The sequence below is a fragment of the Rattus norvegicus genome, chromosome 15 (genome assembly GCF_021556685.1).
Source record: "Rattus norvegicus strain SHRSP/BbbUtx chromosome 15, alternate assembly SHRSP_T2T, whole genome shotgun sequence".
NCBI classification, from domain to species: domain Eukaryota; kingdom Metazoa; phylum Chordata; class Mammalia; order Rodentia; family Muridae; genus Rattus; species Rattus norvegicus.
In genome coordinates, this window is record NC_141548.1 from 29,564,793 (window position 1) to 29,588,906 (window position 24,114).

Below are 24,114 nucleotides of genomic sequence, written 5' to 3' on the forward strand. Positions count from 1 at the left end.
GCCAAAGTTTTCTACATCTGTGAAACAGGAACACAGCAGGAGGCCGAATGGGGACCCGCAAGACACTTGGTTCCTCATGTGGCCTCCAGAGGGCGCTGCTGCACTCACTACTGCTCCTTCTTCCTTTAAGATCTCCACCTGTTCACCTCATCCTTCTTGCAGCTGGCTGAGTATTTAGCAAAGGCAAGAGACAAGAATCAGATATTCAAAACTTTCCAGGCTCCTATTTGCAGCGTCAGTTTTTATTCGAGCATAAGACTTTTCCAGCAGACTCTTCCCTACACCTGCTTTTAAGCTCCTGCTTTCCTCAGTCACTTTCCTGCCTGTCCTGTTCCAGAGTTTCTCCCCAACAGAGCTGCAGCCTTCCCAAGGCTCAACCATGTTCCTGGCGCTCCTCCCAGTGCTGGGGATAAACTTTCTTCTGAGTGAGTACAGCTTCCTTGTGGCCTCTGAATCTCTGGATTCTGACTGTCCTCACTGAATCTGCACTGTACTTACTGACCTAATATTCCTTTCCAGGAGTTGCCCAAGCTCAGTCAGTGACTCAACCTGATGCTAATGTCACTGTCTCTGAAGAAGCCTCTCTGCAGCTGAAATGCAAGTATTCCACCCCTGGGGCGCCTTCCCTGTTCTGGTATGTCCAGTACCCACAGCAAGGACTGAAGATGCTCCTCAAGTACTATTCAGGAGACCCCGTGGTTCAAGGAGAGAATGGCTTTGAGGCTGAATTCAGCAAGAGCAACTCTTCCTTCCACCTGCGGAAAGCCTCTGTGCACTGGAGCGACTCGGCTGTGTACTTCTGTGCTCTGAGCGCACAGTGTCTGGGGCTGCAGGGGGAGCTGATCACAAACACCCATGACCGTGGGTGCTCAGACACAAGATCTCTCCTTGTGCTCTCTGAAGCGTCTCTTTCAACTTGGCGAGGAAAGAAGGGAAGTTGTGCTGTCCCAGCTGCCTTTCTGCAACTCATTTCCAGCTAAACCGTCCACTATATCTAATGCTCAATCGTAGAATGAGCTCATTCTGTGGATTGGAGGCGACTGTGTTGTTATCCTGAATGTTATTTCCTGAGTGGACATTGCTTGGACAGTGACTAGACTAAGCAGATGATGGGGAAATACCAGATGCTGGACTTTGAGTTTGTCACTTTATGTATCATTTGCACAGAAAGTGAAAAGTGTACTCTACAGCTTTTGTCCTGGAATTTTCCTCCTCTTCTCAATCTTTTATGCTAATCTCCCTATAAACTCTTTTCCTGCTAAATATACTGATCAGAATTGGTCATTTATTTAAGTTCTGTCGTCTTGGAAATAATTTGATGCCTTGGTAGTCAATATAGGATTTCATCAGTGATACAAAAGTTTTGAAATCTGTCATAATTATGTAAGTTCTAGCCACTATTAAAAAGAAAACGGGAGAATAAGGAATTCGAGCTCATAGATTTTTTTTTCCAAAGAATTCATCAGATGTAAATGTACTGTCTTGTTTTTGTTACTGTCTCCAAATCTTCTCATCTCCGTGGTCTGAGTCCTTCTGCATCTTTTTTAACTGCTCATTGCTTTCACTCTAGGACAGAATTCCAATGATGGATTCCTTTTTTCTAACATAGTCCTGCCCTGCTCTAATACAGGCAAGAGTCACAGGGAAAGTGAGTGCTCTCTGACTACAGTGAGGAATTTTAGTTTCTTCTCCATCCGAATGGGAGGATTGTAGAAGATCTTATACTCTCTTGCATACAGCAGAGGAGGGTGAATAGTCAGGATAAGAGAGAAAGAAAGGAAGATTTTTCTAGTGCTGCTCAGCTCCGAAATGGAAGTAGGCGGGCACCATGAACCATGAGCACCTAAGCACGATTTTCAGCACACACATCAAAGCTGGGCATGGTGGCTGTGCTCTCCAGCCAGCCTAGACTAACCGTGAGCTCCAGGTAACAGTGAGAGAGCTTTCTCCAACAAACAAGGCAGATAGCTTCAGAAAAACGACATCCAAGATTGATTTCTGGCATCCACATGCAAGCACTTACACACACAAACACACAGACACACAGACACACAGACACACAGACACACAGACACAGAGAGACACACACAAGCTCTTTAAAACATGAAGAACATTCAAGGTTTTTCTCTAGTGCCTACATGTACACATACACATGTGCTTTTACATGCCCCACTCAGTTGTACCCACACACCAGGAGCACATACATGTACACATAAATATTTTAACATAGAACAGAAACACAAGTTAACTGAAGATTCTAATATTAAGTAATCTACCCCACACATTACTGTCACTCTCTTAGTTTTGACTTTCTTTATAATGAAATGAGAAGGCAGGGACAATATATACAATTGTAAGACACAGAGCCTACATCAGCCCAGGAATGCTCATGTATGCCTTTCCAGTCTACTCACCTGCTGCAAGTGATGAGGTTCCCCATTCTTGCCACTGCACATTTGGTCTGTTTGACCAAACACACATGCAGTTGATAGATAGATCCATGTATTCTTATGTGCGTTGTCATCATCACCATTATCATCACCACCATCACTATTATAATCACCATCATCATCGTCATCATCATCACCCATCACTGTCATTGCAGTACAGTACCTCATAACCAAACGTACTGCACTCTGTTCCACTGTGTCTCTCCATAGCTAGACAAGGAATTGTTAGGGATTAAATATTTGGTTATTAGTGGGTCTAGGTACAGTCTATACTATGCAACATGCTTCTACTCTTGCTAGAGAAATCTACCGTGTGATATCCCCTATGAAATGTGATGATACCTTGTGTATTTATCATGTTGTTGTCAACAGAATTTCAGTTTCTTCTGTCATTGTCTTTATTTAAAATGCCATCTGGCAACCCCTGGAAGGAGCATTCTTGAAAGGCTTGGCTCACACTTTGAAGTGAGAGTAACTTCAGTGGGACATAAGCAATAGAGCCTGTCTGAATCAAAATGATTTAATGTTAACTGTAAACCTACACAGTTGTACCTGTTTACAGATATTTTTGTGGTTGAGATGTGCAGACGTTGCAAAAATTTTAGAAATAGCGCCTGCACACTCTGAAGATTTATAAGATTTATGCCAAGCAGATTTTCCTTCTCCATATGTGTTCCGAGCAAACCTAAGATGTCCTGGTGCTGTGATACAAGCACAGGGTGTGAAAATATCAAAAGCCTTGTTAGAAACCTACAGGGGGGAATTCACTTCTTTACCTTAGCACTGGGGGCTCAGTGCAGGAAATGCAGACCCAGTCTTCTCAGCACCTTGACAAATTGGTGAGGCCATCAGACCTTTAGGTAGAATTCTCAGGAGGATTTTGGCAAGAATGGGGAAGTATTACCTGGGAGACAATAGCTCTAAAACAAAATAAAATAGTAGAATGACAAACGGTTGAATTATTTCATCTGTCGAGTTATGTCTCCAGAAGCTTTTTTGGCTGTGCTTGTGTAGTAGAATCTAAAAATGGCCAACTATATTCATTTGGAGGGGGGATTTCACAGCACACCACAGGTTGTGTGGCTGAGAGAACAAAACTTCTTTTCTTGAAGTCTTAGAGGGGACAGTCCAAGATGGAGTTGTGAGCAGGACCCACTTTCTCTGAGATCTCTCTCTGTGGTCCCAGAAGTCCACAGTAGTGAGTCCAAACAAGGTCAGAGGATGTGCAGGTCTGTGCTCATCATCAGTCTGATTGGTCTGGCCCTCGTGTGTACATTCATTTTACTTCAGTCAACTTTTAACCAACTGTCTTCAAGTGTCATCACACTGGAGTCCTTGGCGTGAGCACTCCAGCATATATATTTTGCGTAGCACATAATTCAGATTTTAATATCCTTTTAAGAATAATAATGTTATCTGTATGATATTATATGGAGTTCTGCTGTGCACGTGAATACATATACACACAGACACACATGCATGCATGTGCACAGGCACGCGCGCGCGCGCGCACACACACACTCACACTCATACACACACACACACACACACACACACACACACACACCTGGACAAATTCTATCCTATATGCTCAAATATTGGGTTGTTTTATTTTATATTGTTCTAAAGTAGTGCATTGCAGTACTTAACATGATAATTCAGCAAAACAGTCACCTTTTAATGTAATTTTATTCCATTTGGTGTATACATGTGAATAAGCATGGAAATGTATGTATATGTGAAGTGTATATATATATATGTATGTAATATATATATATTATATATGTGTGTGTCAGTGTATATGTATGTGTGTATATATATAAGCTTGAATGTATATAAGTCTAATAATGAGTCAAGCTGAATCACATGTAAGTTTGATGATTGCATTTACACACAATCACTTGCATGTTTCTAGAAGAACCTGAAACAAAATAAAATGAGGTAATTGTGAAGGAATGGAAGGAACCATTATCCAGAATTGGCTATGCAGCTCTCTATCCTCTCAGTACATGAAAATTTCTCAGTTTTGGCTTCATTTTTTTCTGCTTCATTTTTTCTTGGTCTTTCTCCTCTGCCTATTTCCCATTTTCTCTTTGATCTAAATGTTAAGTCAACCCTCACTCACACCTCTCAGAAACACGGTTTCTGTGTAGCATGAGCTAATTCACCTGACAAACTTGACTGTCTCCTAGGCCGTCCTCTCTCTCACCTGAGAGCAAAACAGGCCTGCTGTGGAGAAGGCTGTGGTGGTTATGGTGAGTGGGTTAGAGAGAAGGCGTCAATCCTTCCACAAGGGGAAACGTGTCCTATGTTGTCTTCAGCATTGGTGGTTTCTGATTAGAGTTTCCCAAAGTAACATGTGCTGTAACTTTAATTTTTCAAAACTATTTTTAATGATGGACCTTGTATGTTGATGTCTATATGAAGGTGAGGGTTGACTCAAGTTAGGTCAAGGCCATGACTGGACAGTAAATATAAGGCAGAAGCAAAGCTTTTGAAGGCAGAGGAGAAGGGGGAGGAGTGGAGAATCAAGACGAAGATGGAGAAGGATGACCCAGATCTGGGTGGTCTTGAACTGTCAAGGTAGTTGGGATGGATTTCTGTAGGCAATCTATGTAGAGCTTACCTATGTAGGAGGTTTATATCCTTATCAATTGGTTGTGAGTTCATTGGGAGGATGTATTGTGGATTGAGAATTTAACATATAAATCTGATTGAAAAATTACAGTTTATTGAGTCATGATTTCACTGGGTTGTTGAGATCATGAGCAGAGTCTGTGGCAGAGAGACATACTAGGCCAGCCCATGCTGGACTTCTAGAGCCCTGATTTTACTGGGCAGCTGGAACCAGAGAGTTCACAGCTAGCAGAGAGCCGCTGGCAGAGGTGCTAAGTTAGGATAAATTATGCTTAGTTCCATTTGGCTCCCTCTGTTGCTGGAACTAACTCTAGAGACCAGGGTGGCAAGGTTCCACTTGGAAGGGACTGCAGACCCCCAGGTTTAGAGAGGACTTGAGTGCAGTGTGGCCTCTGAGATAAAGATAACCCGCAGTGTCATTTGGTCCCATGGGTGCTGGCACTAGCATGGATAGTTCCTTTTGGCCCAATGAGGCTGGAAATTGTGAGAGAGCAACTGCCAAGGTTAGAGAGAGCCCAGAAGAGAAGCACAGGGCAGTAGGGGCAGGAACCGGTTGCAACACTTTTTATTACTGCAAGTGTTCTTAAATGTTTTACCCTCCCTTTTAGCCTACCACCCACCAGAAGTAGTGGATAAAAAAGGATACAGGGGAAGTGGATCTGTTTAGAAATGGTTCTTTGAAGCAAATCCTATCTGCATTGTCAAGAAATGAGCAGTTCAGTTCACAGGACAGCAGCTCAACCCACTTGGAAACACTTCATGGATACACCAGCAGTCCAGTTCAGTAGTGTCAGGATAGCACCAGCAGTGGCACAACCTAGTAGGAACAGCCAGGCCTCAGCTGAATCTCTGTGTAAGCAGGAGAGACCAGGATCACCAGGAATGTCAGGGAAAGTTCTTGGCTGTGCCTCTTTGGGTGAAGCCAAGATCAGCCAAAATGTAAGACCGAGAAGCATTTAGCTATGCAAGCAAGCCAAGCAAGCTTCCGTCACTGTCTGCTGAGTCCTTTATGTACTCCTCCAAACACCATGTGTCCTCCATGGGTCTTGCCTCAATAGGTGCGTCCATCTTAGATGACATCACTCTGCCAATCATCCTGAGTCTGAGGAAGTAGCAAGAAATAGCAACAGAAGTTTTCTGGTGCAGTCCTGAAAAATGGAGTTCAACTACATAGTGTGAGGCAGACCAATGCATGCATATCATTAATGAATCCTTCATCATCTGTTCTTTCACATGCTTGCTTCAGAAAAAATTCTTTCACCCGTGTCTGCTTCAGAGAAAGATTCCTTCATGTGTTTGCCCCAGAAAAACACTCTTCAACACAACTAACTTTTCAAAGAACCCTTAAGTTTCCACTTCAATGTACAAAGAATTAAAGTTTTGATTCATTCAAAAGATCTTTTTTGATAAACATTTATACAACTTTTACATTTTGATACCGTTTTAATACTTCAGTGTTTTTGGTAATCTCAATTTTTTTTCTTTTGTTGTTTTGACAAAGATTTCATTGTTCTCTTTGGCAAAATGAACTGGAACATCTGCATACAGAAGTGTATTTCAGTTCTAATGATGAAGTCCATTGTTGAAACTATGTGCATATATTGTTACACATAAATATGTATTTGTCAAGCTGTTTGAAGGTGGGATGTGTAACCTGAGATGTGTCCATAACGCAGTGCAAGGCAAAAGCAGAGGCTACAGCTGCTAACGTGAGAAAGACTCATTTGTTTGTTAGTTGTTTGTTGTGATGGAGCTTCATGGGGTTCAGGCTGACATCAAGTGAATTCAATTCTTAGCTCACAATGAGGTTGAGCTTCTGATCCTCCTTCCTTGACCTGCCAGTTGCTGGGATCCCAGACATGCCCCAGCATCCTCAGCTAAGGCTTATGAGATTGCAAATAAAATTACAAAAGGAGCAACACAAATTCCAGATTTTATATCAAACAGAAAATGAGACATGAAATACTCTACATTTCCTGTTAGTTTGCACATATAATATATAATTATGATTTTTGAAGAAAACACCAGGCAGCATCAGCTCCAAAAGGAAAGCTGAAGGAGAAGTTTAGGATGGTGAGTGATGAATTCAACAGGATGGACCAGGGTGTTCAGGGTATATGCTTTTACCATGAATGGAGTGTGCTTTTAGTCTTTTAAAAGTAACTTACGTGTTCATGAACTTATTCAAATACTAAGACTATTAAGTTATAAAGGGCAATTAAATCTTCCCACCTTTTCATTTTTATAATAAAAAAGGTGTAAAAAAATATACACCTTTAATTAACTTTGCATCCTAACTGCAGTTTTTCTTCCCTCCTCTTCTCGCAGTCCTCCCTCCCTCCACATCCATCCTCACCCCCACAAATTCCTTTTCCCTTTAACTTCAGGAAAGGGGACACCTACCACATGTATCAAACAGCCTTGGCATATAAAGTTACAGTAAGGCCAGGGTAGGTTCATCTTCTCCTGTTGAGGCTTAAGGATGCCACTCACTTTAGGGAAAGAATCCCAGAGGCATGAAAGAGAGTCAGACACAGCCCCTGCTGCTGCTGTCAGGAGACCACCCACATGAGGGCCAAGCTACACAACTGTCCCATAAGTGCAGAGGGCCTAAGTGAGTCCCATGCAAGCTCTCTGGTTGATGGCACAACCTCTATAAACACGATGGGCTCAGGGTAGTTAATTGTGTAGGCTTTCTTGTTTTTTGACTAGTATTGCTCCTACTGTCCTTCCTGTGCATCTTTCACAGGATTCCCCAAGCTCCACCTAATGTTTGGTCTCTGCATCAGTTTCCACTAGTTCCTCCATGAAGCCTCTCTGATGATGGTTATGCTAGGCACCCCTATGGGAAGCATAGTGTGTCAAGTGGGCAACCTCATGGCAAGGTTATCAGGCTGGACTGGTAACTGTTTAGGAATCCTTCATTGTCTGCTCCATCTGTACCCCTGCACATTTTGTGGGTAAGAAGGTTTTGTGGCTTGGTTGCTGTCTCAGTCCCTTCATTTGATGTCTTGCTTGGTTACAGGAGATGGCCAGTTCAGACTCCATGTCCTACATTGCTAGGAGTCTTAACTAAGATCATTTAGTAGATTTCTGGGAGTTGCCATTGCCCCAGGTTTCTAGCTCAACCCAGAATTCCCCCTCAACTCCAATTGTCCCATTATTCTCTCTTTGTCCTCCCTCAACGTGATCATATATGTTCACTGTCCTACCCTCAACCCCATTCTGTTCCAGCTCCACATCCACCCACCATGACTATTGTATTTCTCTTTCTCAGTGAGAATCATGTGTTCCCCTCCCCCATTCATCCTCCTTGTTACTTAGCCTTATTGTGTCTGTGGATTGTAGCATGATTCTTCTTCACTTCATGGCTAATGTCCACTTATAAGTGAGTCCACACTGTGTTTGTCTTTCTGAGTCTGGATTTCCTCAGTGCAAATGATTTTTTTTTCTTGCTCCATCTTGCTCTACTTTCCTGCAAGTTTCATGATGTCATTGTTTTGAAAACTGAGTAATACTCATTTGTGTACATGCACCCCATTTTCTGTGCTGACCTCCCATCCCTTCCCAGCTATCTCTGTTCTTCTTCCTATTGTTCCCATTAACTTATGCTTATCTTGCCCTTACTTTCTCGGGTGCTTCTCCCCAACCCCGTGTTCCCCTTTGTACCTTTCCGGCCTCTGTGGTTACTCCAGGTTCTATCTGTCCATCTGAAAATGTGGAGCTGGGAGTCTCTGCAATTTCCACTGCAGTCAGCTCAGTGTCGGAATGTGTGGTCTTTGTTTTTCTGGGTCTCAGTCAACTCATTTGAAATTATCATTTCTAGTTCTGTCTATCTATCTGCAAAATTTGTGGGGATGTTTTTCTTTACACTGAAAAATACTCCAGAGCTTATAAGTGCCACATTTTCATTCTGCACTCACCAGGAGGAGGACATTAGGCTGTTTCTATTTCCTACTTCCTGTGAGTGGAGCAGCGATGAACAAAAGCAGGAATCTGTGGAGCAGGATGGCGAGTTCTTTGGACGCACACTGAAGTAGAATAGATGGACCGTGTGCTACATCTGTCTTTAGGTTTTTGAAGATTTTCCACAGGATCCAGAGCAGCTCCACAAATTTTCAAGTTCCCCAACAATGAATGTGGGTTCCTTTCTCCCAACACCCACCTCAGCATTTGTTGTCAGTTGTTTTAATTTAGACGTTCTAACTGGTGTAAGTTGAAATCACAAAGTTGTTTTAAATTGTGTTCTCCTAATTACTAAGGATAATGAGCAATTTTGAGATTTTTAAAGCCATTTTTGTTTCTTCTATGGAGAACTCCATCTAGACACTCTTGTCTTCTGACCATTGACATTTCCTTCACCAGGAAGTAAAGGGCTGGTTTAATGAGGCTTGTGGAGATGGCCTGAAGTCACATTTGTTGGCGGTGTCAGTCCACTAGGGGGCACTGCAGGGTTCCTAGAAATTACTGATTCTTAAGATGCCCAGAGGTCTGAAAGGCTGAGCTGAGACACAGGACATAAGTCAATCCACGCACAAAGCAAGGAATAGTGGTGATGATTCAGAGTTATACAGACCCTTAGCTCCCTGTCACTTTTTTAATAAAACCACAGATATCCAGAGCCGGTTCACTGGATCTCATATGTGTATAAATCTCTTTAAAGAACAATTCTCTGATGAGATGTAAACAAAACAGAGTCTCCCTGAGGATGGACACACAAGAGCAACTTTTATCACTGTTTTTTCTGTATCTTAGAATTTCATCTATAATTCCATAAAAAACATACTGTGGTGTGTGTGTGTGTGTGTGTGTGTGTGTGTGTGTGTGTGTGTTGTATTCTAAACTGGAAAGAAAAAATAATTGCTTTTTTAAAAAGGAAAACTAGAAGATATAAGGTATGGAAACTAGAAGGGAGCGAGCCTCCCTGAACCTGAGCCGGCGTCCTTAGCTGTGCTTCCCTGCAGAACCCAGCAGAACAGCAGAGCAGACGTCCAGAGACAGAAAAGAAACCAGGGTTGAAACAGGGCATGTCTTGTTCTTCCTATAACCAACAAAACTGTGCTGATGATCTTAATTGCAAGATATTCTTTTTATTCGGTGTAGTAGATTATATGCTGATTTGCCCAATTGTGTAATTTAAGAGTCCTGCCAGGACTTCCTTGTGTATGCCTTTTCTATTGACCACACAGCAGAAGATGGCCAACTCACAATGCCTTATCACTTAGTTTGAACATGTTTTGTTTTAATGGTTCTTCGTCCGTATTTTATAGTTTCCTGTCTTGTGGTGTGTGTGTGTGTGTGTGTGTGTGTGTGTGTGTGTGTGTGTGTGTGTGTATGTGCATTTCATCTTTGTTAATTTTCATTTACTTCTGTCTGAGGGCTGTTTGTTTACGTGTTTGCTTTCTAAAGAGAGAGAAAAGAAAGGGCTGGACTTGAGGAATTGGGAAAAATTTGGAGGTGATAGAGAAGGGAAGAGAATGATCAGAATACAGTGTGTAAAAAACATTAGGACAGAAAAGGTCAAACAGTCTCGCTAGGACTCTAAAGGCTCCGCTTTACACACTGAGCCATTAGTTTTCCTATTGGCATTCATCATTAATGTGTTCCCGTTCCTCACACATTTTCCTCAAACTCTCTTATATTACGTGTTACATTAGAAACACAGTGTCCTGGTCTCTACATCAATGTCCTCCACAGTCCTGGAGCAATGACAGTGCAGAGTCATGAGGTGGAGGTGGGTGGAGTTCCTTGTTCAGATGAATGAGGGAGCTCAGTGACTCAGAGAGAACCTGTAGTCTGTGAGCACAAGTTGTCTGGGCACAAGACTGACGCCCTTCAGAGCTGGAGAGAAGACATCCCAGCAAGTGGACAGGGCCATGGAGAGGAACCTGGGAGCTGTGCTGGGGATTCTGTGGGTGCAGATTTGCTGTGAGTTGTGCTAAGCTAAGTTCCTATCAGGGATTCTCCAGAAATGTGGGAGGTGGATGGGGAGAAAGTAGATGAAAATCTCCTGTGTATTCTTCCTCATGGGTGTTTCATGGGGTAGTTCATTGATATGGGTAGATACCTCTCTTTAATTCTGATTTCTTTTTCTGTTTCCAACAGGGGTGAGAGGAAATAATGTGGAGCAGAGTCCTACATCCTTGAGTCTACATGAGGGAACCAATTCTTCTCTGAGATGCAATTTTTCTAGTGCCATGACAACTGTGCAGTGGTTCCGACAGAATTCCAGGGGCAGCCTCATCAGTCTGTTCTACCTGGCTTCAGGAACAAAGGAGAATGGGAGGTTAAAGTCAACATTCGATGCTAAGGAGCGCTACAGCACCCTGCACATCAGTGGTGCCCAGCTGGAGGACTCAGGCACCTACCTCTGTGCTGCTGAGGCACAGTGCTCCCAGTGAGCCTGCAGCCTGGCCCCAAACTGCAGCTGGCTGTACAGCTACAACCCCTGCCATGGAAGACTCTGCAGGAGGCTTTGCACAGCTGTGGCCGTATCAGATCTCCACCAATTACAGAGAAGATGTGAGGAAATATAACATCTTTGTAGAAGTTCACACTTAGATTTACCTAAATTCAGACTTACGAGACACTGACTGCTTGTATGTCAAATGCTCAGAATCATCATCAGCCCACAACACTAAAATACACACTTCGTTTTACTAAATGCTTGTGCTAATGTCACAAAATAACACCCCCCATATATACTCCAGAATCATTTGGGTCATTTCTCAGGATCAGAAACAGAGAGCAACTGTTTCTGTCCTTTGTTTAGAGAGCACCTGACCAACTGTCAGATAATTTGTCAAATATGAAGTTGATAAAAGTTTAATATTTAGATCTAATAATTTAAGCTGTAGAAAGGGAGAGTAAACTAATCTTATTATTTAATCAAGACATCATTTCTACCATGTCTTTGCATTTAACAAAATAATACATTTAATTACGCAATATGAAACAAATATTTCACATAAAAATTATGAGAGCCGAAAGACAAATGACTCACTAGAGAGTGATGTATTTGCAATTTGTATCACAGTAGTATTTACAGCAATTGACTCTTCTGAAATATTTATACATTTGCAATGTAATAGATATATAAAACTTCTCATTAAAACACTGTTTTCAAAAGAAAACTGAAAACTTTCTAAATATCACAATAGGGGATTAAGTCATTATATCATAATTAAGTGCGAGACAAACAATTGTTTTTCCTAAGTGGTGGCTGACTTCATATTGCAGTTGAAGGAACCTTGCTTATCCTAGTCTCTGTAAGGAACTACAGACAGCCATGCCATTCACTCACTCAGGTATTGTCTGTCCATTGCTGTTTTCACTTAGAACCAGCAGCTGAGTGGCTAAGACAGTGAGTTGATTGATGGAAACATCTCCTTTCTTGAGCTTCACTAACTAATTTACCCCCTTGTGATTCTCTCAGATTCTTCCCCAATGCAATTGTATTTTGAAGTGAAAATTTCTGGTTCTTTGGAAACTCAATTGTAACATGTGATGCTTTGCTGGAAGCTGTCCTATGATAGGATTCTTTGTTGAAGCAGACATGTGAGAGGGTGTTTTACTGGAGTGGACACTTGAGAGGTTTTGTGATATTTGGAAGTCTAAATGGTACCCAATAAACAGTAAGAGAACACTTTTGCATTGATATGCCTTGAAATACTTCACTGGTCTTCACTGGACTGTCTTCTCTTGGTGTCCCACACTTAGCAGGGCTTCACTGGGCGTCACCAAGAACACTATTGCATTGGTGTACCTTGTAATGCCTCATTGGTCTTTGCTGATTGATCTTGGTTTTCCTGATTTTATAGAGAAATGTGCTAAAGAACTTTTCGTGGTTTTTCTGGAAGCTTCTTGACATTTCTGCTGACTTGTGCTGATTTGACAGAACCTCACTCAAAGGTTCTGCTGTTGCTGGACCCCCATTACTGAATCATGCTTGATGTTTGCTATTGGACTGGATTGCTGCCATCCTGAGAAGAAACACTGGAAGCATCCCAAAGAACTACTTCTAAACAGGTCCACATCCTTGCCTTAGTAATCATCTTTCTCTTTTGGTTCATGGGCTAGAAGAGAAGTTGAAATGTTAAAGAACTCCAACTAAAGGAGGTTTTGAAAAGATCCAAGCCTACATATGGTGCTCCATGTATGAAACCATATGTTAAAAAATTATAGCTGATTGCTTTCCCAGTCCTGCTCCTGGAATGACGACTCTGAGGCTAAATATCTATTAATAAATTCCTAGGCCACAACCTTTTGCTCATTCCCTGACTAGCTCAGAACTTATTTACCCATTTAAACTATCCTGTGTCTGCCATGTGGTTAGTTACCTCACCTTCAGTCCCTGCCTGCTTCTTCCTTCATTTCTCCTCAGCGTCTCCCTTCTAGTTCATGTCCATCTCTTAGGTCCACCTCTCATCTCACCCTTCTCAGCTCTCTCCATGCCTCTGTTTTATCTCTTGCTATTTCCCAGAATTCTCTCTTCCTGCCAGGGTCCCACATCCTATTTCCTGCCTCAGCTCATTGGCCATCAGCTTTTTATTGACAGGTGATGTTTATAAGAGATTCTCTCTACAACCTTGTTTAAAATACAGATTATCTGAGCTTCCCAGATGATAAACAATTCCTATTTACCAGAAAGATTTATGAAAGCATGGCTAGAAGTTGTGTCACTACAGTGGCAGCCTTTGCAGTAAGAATTGTTGATTCAGTCATCTCAGAGAGTTCCCAAATTGCAACCTCCCTGATCCTAGTTCCTTTATAGGGTATGAATGTGGAATTAGATGAGATGGTGATGTGGCAATTTGGTGTAGACAGGGATACCGTGATAAGGCGTTCTAACTGATCTTGCTAGAATTTTTTCCTAATCCCATTCCTAATTATTTTGTACTCAGAAATTCCTGTTTAATACACAAATATGCCTGAGTATTATAGATGACTATTTAAGACTTTTTCTAGTCAAGACATAGAATTGAATTTTGAAAAGCAATATAAATGTTATGGTCTCTGAAAATCATTAAAATAAAATCAAAATTAACATTAATAAAAATAGAAAACGAGAGGTTTTATTTATTGAGAAAAGCACTTTCTATTCTGCTGTTTCCATCGACCGTCATCGTGACTGCATCCCTTTCATCCCATGCTCTCAGAAGGTCTGTGAGTTCTCACACTTGAAGTTGATGACGCCCATTCTCTTGTTAAATCTGGTTTACCGTAAATAGTATCTGTGTGATGCACAACTAACTTCATCCTGTTATAGTCATCTGTTCTCTGTTCCACTTCTTGTACTGATTCTTTTAGATATTTTTCTCATTTCTTGTTTTTGAATTTCAGTTTCCTCATTAGCTTCCATTAAGGTCTGAACTTCAACCAAATATTGAACAAGTTTACACTTCTTTTTAGAAGTGGCTGTCACTGTCTTCTCTTCCTGATCAAAGGGATTACTTTTATGAATCTACATATTTCTGGTCCTCAGTAATGTCCGACAAAGTTGCTGTTTATCTTCTTAATTAGCTGTTTCCATTTTCTGCATCCCCATTCACAGAGCCAAGTTTGCATTAACTTTTTTTCTATTCAACAATTTTCCACACTCTATAAGTTTTTATCTTTTTATTGCAATTGTTTTTCAAGTCAACAAATTTCATCACATAAAATGAGTACCATGTCCACCTGCAGACTACTAGACTATCTTAAATTTCACTTCTTTAGTCTTTAGTTGATTTTCAAATTCTTTTCCAGAATTTTCAACTTCTCCAAAGCCAGGGCTGCCTCTTGAGCTGTCACCTTCATTAGTGACTGAATAATTATGAATAGATGTGCCATGTTTGCTCCATCTTCATATTTAATTCATTTATTTCCACTCTTGATGAAGCAATCAATAATTTATCTGCCAACTTTTCTTGAAGTGGCAGGTCATCTGGATCAAATGTGATGGTTCTCAGTTTATACTAGTGAGCATTTTAAATTCTTTCATTGTCTTTCACCTTCTACACCGAGGCTCGCAAATGGTTGCGGTCACACATTGACAACAAAGCCCTCTCTAGGTTATCTCTGGCTCAGTCTCTCTCTTCCTGTAGCCCTCATCACACACTCAGGTTCCACCCACTCTGGCTGTACAATCTAACAAATGGTGGCTTGTAGGTGACACATTTCCCTTCATAAATATTTTTATATAAATTACAATGCTGAATTTTCAGTGTATAAGCTAATTTTCCTGAGTAAAAATTCTGTGTGTTTTAAAAGGTTGTTTTTTTCTGGATCTGCAGAGAGAAACAATTTTCTGTTTTACATCAGGTATCACAAGCTTTATCAGTTGAGAATTTGAGCCTCATTGTTGCCCGTGTGAAGAGGGTACATAACTCCAGAAAGCTTGCAAGATAAGACCATCAGCGTGACTTTCACTCCTATATTAATAAACAATCTGCCATTCTCAGGTTTTTAAAGTTGCAGGGTAAATATATTTCTTACAAGAAAGGTCTGTTAGATTTAGTGATTAAACCCCCCCTCATAAAGGAACATCCTGCCTCTCTCTGTGTAGGCTACAGAGTCTACCCCCATATCACATCACATATGATCATTATTTTTTAGCAAATTATATTTTATTTGACTATAAATATTAATGTCCCCATGATCCACTATCAATCCCTTTATGTTGTGGGAGGTTTAGAAATGTGGACAGGATCCTGTCTGATAATTCAGAGGCCCACGGTCATGTCAGTGAAATAGCAGGTTTGTTAGATGCATAAAAATGTGAATGAATGGTCTTAGGTTTCCATATTATTTGACACTTTCTCCCAGTCCCATTATACACTTTGTCTGACACTACTTTCTTTGCATAGTTTCTATGTTCAGTAGTACAAAAGAATTTCAGAGCCAGAAGAATTCATAGAAGTCCCTTATCCAATTCCATTACAAAACAGAAATTATGAGAAAATTATTCCAGATTTCCTCATTAGCGTTATGTCTCCACTTCATTCCTTCAGGAAGAATCACCCCGTAGAAAATCCACCATTTTCAGCTTGAATGCAGAATCTGGAAAGGAAATGTGTAATCTGTCTGACCTCAAGAATCAACAGCTCAAATATGTGTAACATGCGAATTTTGAGCAAGCAAGAATCAGGCTGCACACGACTGCTATTTTTGTTTTTAAGTGGAAGTGGATTTTTTCATGCAATGCTTTCTGCTCAGTGTTTCCCCTTCCTCATCTCCTTCCAGATCCAACCCAGGGCTGAAATCAACCAAGTAGAAACAAATGGACTATACAAAGAATCAACAAAATCAGGAGCCAGTTCATTGAAAAAATAAAAAAGATAGATAAACGCATAGCCAGACTAACCAGAGGGCACAGAGACTGTATCCAAATTAACAAAATCAGAAATGAAAAGGGAGACATAACAAAAGAAACTGAGAAAATCAAAAAATCATCAGATTATACTACAAAAGCCTATACTCAACAATACTGAAAAATCTGGATGAAATGGACAATTTTCTAGACCAAGATCAGATACCAATGTTAAATCAGGAACAGATCAACCATCTGTCACATATATACATTTACATATGAAAACATCACATATATAGCTTGCATGTGAAACAGAATAGTTATGATATGTGAGATTTAAATATAAATATTATCCACATTAGTGTGTAAATATACTTTTCTGGATTTCCAAGTCCAGGAACCCATTTAACATGACATATTGTGTGTTGTGAGTCTGGGTATCTCATAGGATAAGAGCACTAGTCCTTGCTTGTTAGGGATGCAACCACAAGGTGTTATTAGATCTCAAATATTGGGGAGAATGCAGAGAAATCTCTTTGGTGTATGTTGATGGTTCAGGCTTTGGGAAGAAGCAAAGCTGTTTTGTCAGTGGCTGAGGGGTTGACTCTAGATCTAGAATTATTACTAAGAATGAACAACCAATTTGGAGCAGAGACTGAAGGAAAGGCCATCTAGAGACTGCCATACATGGGGATGCATCCTACATGCATTCACCAAGCCCAGTCACTACTGGGGATGCCAAGAGGTGCATGCTGACAGGAGCCTGATATAACTGTCTTCTGGGAGGCTCAGCCAGAGCAAGACAAATACAGAGGGCGACACTCGCAGCCAACCATTGGACTGAGAATGGTGTCCCCAATGGAGGAGTTAGGGGAAGGACTGAAGGAGCTGAAGGGGTTTGCAATCCCATAAGAAGAACAACAATATCAACCACCAGATCCCCCAGAATTCCCAGGGATTAAACCACCATCCTGAGAGTACACAGGGATGAACCTATGGCTCCAGGCACTTATGGAACAGAGTATGACCTTGCTGCATCAATTGGAGGAGAGGCCTGTCAAGGCTGGATACCCATTGTAGGGGAAAGCCAGGGCAGGCAGAAGGGTGGGAGGGAGTGGGTGGATGTATGAGGAGCACCCACATAGATGCAGGGGATGGGGGGATAGAATGGGAAGGTACTGGAGGGAAAACTGAAAGGGAGATAATATTTGAAATGTAGATAAAAAATATCCAATAAAAATGAATAAAAAAACTAAACTAAACTAAATAAAAAACAATGAACAACACCCTGACAGCTATATAGTACCCACGAGTCATCACGATCTTCATTGGCTTTTACCTTATTTGGGAAGAACAATGGAGACATAATTCCTACATTATTGCTATTTCTGTGGCTGTATTGTATGATGAGTTAATATTCTAGGGCCACAGAATAATCAATGAGACATATAGGGGTATGCTATCTCACTCAGGTTTTCTCTAGCTACTGTAGAAAGAAGACGTCTGTAAAGTAATGGCCTCACAGTCTTTCTCCATCCTTCCATCTCTGCATAGGGATGAGCTAAGGTGGGCAGGTGGAGAGCAGCTCCACTCCATCCTGAGAGTCGAGGAGAGGACCAGTACTCGCATCAGCTGCACTTGTGTAGACAGTGCCCTGCTCTATTTCCCTCGGTACAAGCAAGAACCTGGGAAGCATCCTAAGCTCCTCATTGACATTCGTTCAAATATGGAAAGAAAGCAGCCCCAAAGATTTATAGTTTTACTGAATAAGAAAGCCAAACATTTCACTCTGCACAAGCCATTGAGACTCAGCCATGTGCTTCTGTGCCAAAAGTGCACACTAGTCAATGGCTCCTGTAGTCTGTCCTGAAACCTGCCGTGGGGCCTGGAGCCCCATCCACATCCTGTGTCACACGCCTTCCAGTGCAGCATTTGCCAGGGGTTCCTTTTAAGTGGCAGCTACAGTGTAGACATAAAAACAGAAACTTGAATGTCAGCTTCAACTCAACCCATTTAGGACAATTTTCTCTATCCTTTTTAAAAATAGTTTTAAAATTGAAATATAATTTTTTCTTTTTTTTTCTTTTTTTCGGAGCTGGGGACTGAAGCCAGGGCCTTGCGCTTGCTAGGCAAGCGCTCTACCACTGAGCTAAATCCCCGACCCCGATAATTTTAATACTTTCTGTCTGGCAGCACATGGAGGCTATGAGAGAACAGAACTCATTATGCTGCAGAGACAAAAAGACTGTAGCTGACTCAGCCCCATGTGGAACATCTACATCCCACACTCTCCTCCCTTGGCTCAGAAGTCATCGAGGAAGAGGCTGTGGACAAACTGTGAGAGTGGTGGATGACTACACAGAAGCAGTGTTTCCTGCACATAGCAGGGCAGCTGCACATGTGAATTCACAGAGGTTGACAGTACACACGAGTCCTGCAAAGGATCAAGCCAGAAAGATTCCATCACAGAGAAGGAAGATGGACATTCCCACCTTTTTTCATTAAAGTTGCAGCTCCTGGTGCAAAGATTGCCTTCCAATGAAGGCCACATATCCAAGAGTACATGGGCAGTGCAGCCTATAACACAAAACTTGCTGCATTTTATTTTAAATGGGACGATGGGACACAAACTGGGTTGTTATAAAAAAGTGGATAAATCTTTTCAGGACTGGAAAGAGCAGAGGATACTAAGCAAAATTCATTGCATAATATTCTGTAAGAACTAATAAAAATCTAAAAGTACATGAATTATCAGAAGTCTATTTGTGTGTGCATATTCTTTCATGTATACTCGCCACACTAAACACGGTAGGAGACACATAGCTCAGTAGCACTAGTGATTTCAGGAATCCACTGGGGACTTGAGACCTGCCTCCTTTGGGCGAGGTTCCAAGTTTATTTACACTGTGCTCTCCTGATCTCTGTGGTGCAGGTTGAAGGGAAATCAGCAGAGGGCGCTGCCGCTTCAGATGTGGTTAACATCTCATTCACATGGTTGTTTAAAAGGACAGACTCACTGTGCAGACAGAGATCCTTGTCTCTCAGTGAGGAGTTTGAGGAGATCCTGCAGAGGACTTGCCCTGTGACCTTGGTGCACTCAAGGACCAAGTGTCATTTCTTCTATGAACATGCTTCCTGACACCTGCTCTGTTCTCGTGCTCCTCCTAATGCTCAGTAAGTTATATTTAACTCTAAGGGTTAATGATGTTCGTTTCTTACAACTCTAGAACTCTTTAGTGTTCCTTCTCAAATAAAAAAGTAATTCCTCTGTATTTATGCATTTATGTACTTATTCATTCATTTTTTATTATTTATTTTCAGAGAGGAGCAATGGAGACTCAATGACCCAGACAGAAGGCCTGGTCACTCTCACAGAGCAGTCGCCTGTGATGCTGACCTGCACCTATCAGACTACTTACTCAACTGTTACCCTGTTCTGGTATGTGCAATATCTCAATGAAGCCCCTCGGCTACTCCTGAGGAGCTCCACAGACAGCAAGAGGACCGAGCACGAAGGGTTCCACGCCGCTCTCCATAAGAGCAGCCGCTCCTTCCGACTGCAGAAGCCCTCAGCACAGCTGTCAGACTCTGCCCTGTACTACTGTGCTGTGGAGACACAGTGAGGGAGACGGCAGGGGAAGCTGCACATGAACCAACAGTGCAGGAAGGCTGAAGGAGGAGGCTCTGTGAGGGAGCCTAAGTGCTTTCACTAAGTGGTGTTTACCTAGCTTCCTGAAAACATGAACAAATGTCAGATCAGATAGAAATCTAGGAATTGGTGGATATTCTAACAGGGCAGGATGGACATCAGTGCCAAAAAACAAAAAACAAAACAAAACAAAAACCCAACCAAACAACAAACAAACAAACCGAAACAGGATTTGATTAACTGACATATTGTTCTCTCCCTGGAGACCTCTTGCAGGAAACATCTCTGGGAAAACCCTGACCAGGATTTATCTCTACCAAGATGTCTTACAAAATTCAGTGGCTTAAATTCTCTTACAATCTTCTGCAAATCTCCATTAATTCATGACCTAATGAGGAACGGAGACTCTAGTCTTTAAATATTTTCTTCAGGCTCACTCCTTAAGTTATGTATATTCTTCCTCTCCTTGATCCATGAAACAGAAAATTTAGCCCAAATTCTAGACTTGCTTGCTTATCTATGACTGTGAAGAGACTATGTTCAAGACATCCTATTAACCATAAAAACAATGCCAACCAACAAGAGCTTCTGGGGACTAAACCACTACACAGACTGACCCAGGGCTGCAAATGCATATGTAGCAGAGAATAGCCTTGTTAGGACACCAGTGGAAGGGGAAGCCCTTGGTTCTGCCAAGGTTGGACCTCCCCCAGTACAGGGGAATATGAGGTGGCAGTAAGGGGGATGTATGGGGGGAATACCCATATGGGGGAGGGAAAGGGGAATAACATTCGAAATGTAAGTAAAGAAATTTATCTAATAAAATTTTTAAAAAAAGAAGAGACCAGCATCACTGAGATGTATTCTTCTGGGAAATGTCTTCTGACAGAATTAAGAAGCTGTAATTCAGAGATAGCGAAGGTTGTACCTTGTGCTGCAGCTGTATTTGGCTCATGTAAGAGTCACTCAAGTGGTACTGGTTTTAATGTCATGAAGAGCAGCTGACTCATTGCACTGTGAGAGATCATGGCAGGCTATTGGTGAAGGTTCAGACTCAGTTGCAGTTGATTGACCAGGACTGAAGGAGTCATGCAAAGGATTTGAGGCTTGGCATCGTGAAGAGTGCCTGTGAGAGACTATTAGTGAAGCAAAAGACCTTAGTGTATTGGAGATGCCAGTACCATGGGATGATCACCAAGAACAGCAGCAACACTGGAGTGGATCAACCTGAGCTTAGAGTGCTACAGAGGTCAGAGCTGGCGAAGTGACATCAGCCTTTTGGAGGAGCCCAGAAGATCATATGTTGCCTAGGAGACCCCAAGATGTTTGACATGCCATAGTGATGGGCAATCTGTTGAGGAAAGCTGCTAACAGGGAGTGGAACCAGCCCAGGAGAAAGAAGTTTGTTGCAGTCAACAAAGATGAAAAAGGAGCTGGAGATCTGAAGACCACCTTGACATCAGACATGGAGATGGCGGGGTTGGAAGTTTGCTCAGCTGGTTTCCTGTCTTGTTTTGGGGATTACAGTTAAGTGATTGGATGAATCTCAGAAGAGACCTTGAACATTAAACTTTAATATTGTTGAAGCTGCTATAGACTATGGGAACTTTGGAAGGTGGACTAAATGTGGTTTTTTATTGTGCTATAGGTAGATATGGCCCCCACAGACTCAGGTGTTTGAACAAGCCTATGGGGATCAGGGAGTGGAATTTGATTTGTATATGCTTAGCCCAGGAAGTGGTACTATTAGGAGGTGTGGCCTTGTTGGAGTAGGTGTGGCACTGTGGGCATGGGCTTAAAACTCTCATCCTAGCTGCCTGGAAGTCAGTCTTCCTCTAACAGCCTTCAGATGAAGATGTAGAACTCTCAGCTCTGACTGCATCATGCCTACCTAGATGCTCCCCTGCTCCTACCTTGATGATAATGGACTGAACCTCTGAACCTGTAAGCCAGCTCCAAGTTAATGTTGTTCTTTATAAGAAAAAAAGACAACCTACTAAAAACCATTTAATTGGGGGTTTGATTAAAGTTTCACAGAGTTAACCACCTTGGTGGGGAGTGTAGTAGCAGTCAACCAGGCATGGCATTGGACCTGTACCTGAGGCTGTACAACTTACCATAAGCAAGGGGTAGGGAGGGAGATATTGGTTCCAAAGCTCACCAACAATGACATGGCTCCTTTGACAAGACCAACTCTCATGATGATATCTAAACAGACTACCAACCAGGAACCCAACTCTCACACTTTCTGACTGCCTTCATTTGATGAAGCTTTTCATGAAATACAGATAGACTCCATGTATAAGAAGAGTCTAGAGGTGTGAGCACATGATATGTCATGGTCTTGAAATTCTTAACTTGATATAATTTATTTACATTTCAAAAGTAATCCCCTTTCCCAGTTCCCATTTATGAACCTCCTATCCCATCCAACCTCCCTGTTCTTCTATGAGGGTACTCCCTATTCAACCACCAACCCCTTCTCACCTCCCTGCCCTGAAATTCCCCTACACTGGGGGTGTCCAGCCTTGGAAGGTCCAAGGGATTCTCCTCTTATTGGTGTCCAACAAGGCCATCCTCTGCTACATATGCAGCTGGAGTCATGTGTCGGTCCATGTGTACACTTTGGATGGTGGTTTAGTCCCTAGAAGCTCTGGTTGGTTGGTATTGTTGTTCTTATGGGGTTGCAAACCCTATCAGCTCCTTCAATCCTTTTTCTAACTCCTCCAATGGGGACCCATTCTCAGTTCAATGGTTGGCTGAGAGCATCCACTTCTGCATTTGTGTTCTTTTAAGGTCTGTGTGACATCTGCCCAGTATCTTCTAGCTTTTGTAGTCTCTGGTGAGAAGTCTGCTGTAATTTTGATAGGTCTTCCATTATATATTACTTGACCTTTTTCCTTTACTGCTTTCAATATTCTTTTTTGATGTTGTTGTTTTGTTCGTTGGGTGTTTTGACTACTATGTGACAGGAGGAATTTCTTCTCTGATCCAATCTATTTGGAGTTCTGTAGGCTTCTTGTATGTTTATGGGCATCTCTTTCTTTAGGTTAGAAAAGTTTTCTTCTATAATTTTGTTGAAGATATTTACTGGCCCCTTAAGTTGGGAATCTTTACTCTTTTCTATACCTATTATCCTTAGGTTTGATCTCCTCATTATGTCCTCCATTGTCTGGATGTTTTGGGTTAGGAGCTTTTTCATTTCACATTGTCTTTGACAATTGTGTTAATGTTTTCTATGGTATCTTCTGCCCCTGAGATTCTCTCTTCTATATTTTGTATTCTGTTGGTGATGCTTATGTATAAGACACCTGATCTCTTTTCTAATCTTTCTATCTCCAGGGTTGTTTCCTTTTGTGATTTCTTTATTGTTTTTATTTACATTTTTAGATCCTGGGTGGCTTTGTTCAGTTCCTTTAACTGTTTGGTTGTGTTTTTCTGTGATTCTTTAAGGGATTTTTGTGTCTTCTCTTTAAGGGCTTCTACTTGTTTACCTGTGCTGTCCTGTATTTCTTTAAGAGAGCTATTTATGTCCTTCTCAAAGTACTCTATCATCATCCTAAGATGTGATTTTAAATCCAAATCTTATTTTCCTGTGTGTTGGGATATCCAGTATTTGCTTTGGTGGGAGAACGGTGTTCTGATGTTACCAAGTAGACTTGGTTTCTGTTGCTTAGGTTACTCCGCTTGCCTTTTGCCATCTGGTTTTCTCTGGTGTTAGCTTGTCTTGCTGTCTCTGACAGTGGCTTAACCCTCATGTAATCCTGTGTGTCAGCACTCCTGGAGATCGGCTTTCTCTCAGCCAGGTCTGGGTACAGAGAGATGGGTCACAGGGTCAGCTCAGGGAGCAGGCAGAAACTGGAAGAATCCTGTTCCAGACTGCTCCTAGGTTCCTGTGCCCAGACAGCTCCAGGCGAGTTCCTCTAGGGCCAAGAATGTGTGCAGAAGTGGTGGTATCCCCTGAGTTCTCAGGATTGTCCACACTTCTGAGAGTCCATCTCTCTTTCCCAAGGGATCTGGGTACAGAGAACTATGTGAAAGGGTAAAGGCCATGTTCTTGAATTTTAAATTGTATTCTAAAAGTAAAA

At 41.8% G+C, this 24,114-nt stretch overlaps 1 gene segment (V, D, J or C); it reads left to right on the top strand.

Annotated features, from left to right (window-relative positions):
• Window positions 1-158: 158 nt before the first annotated feature.
• On the top strand, window positions 159-14,117 carry LOC134482265 (T-cell receptor alpha chain V region PHDS58-like). The segment is given in 3 exon segments: window positions 159-425; window positions 520-861; window positions 12,908-14,117. Coding segments are annotated over 3 exon segments (435 nt in total).
• The last annotated feature ends 9,997 nt before the right edge of the window (window positions 14,118-24,114 follow it).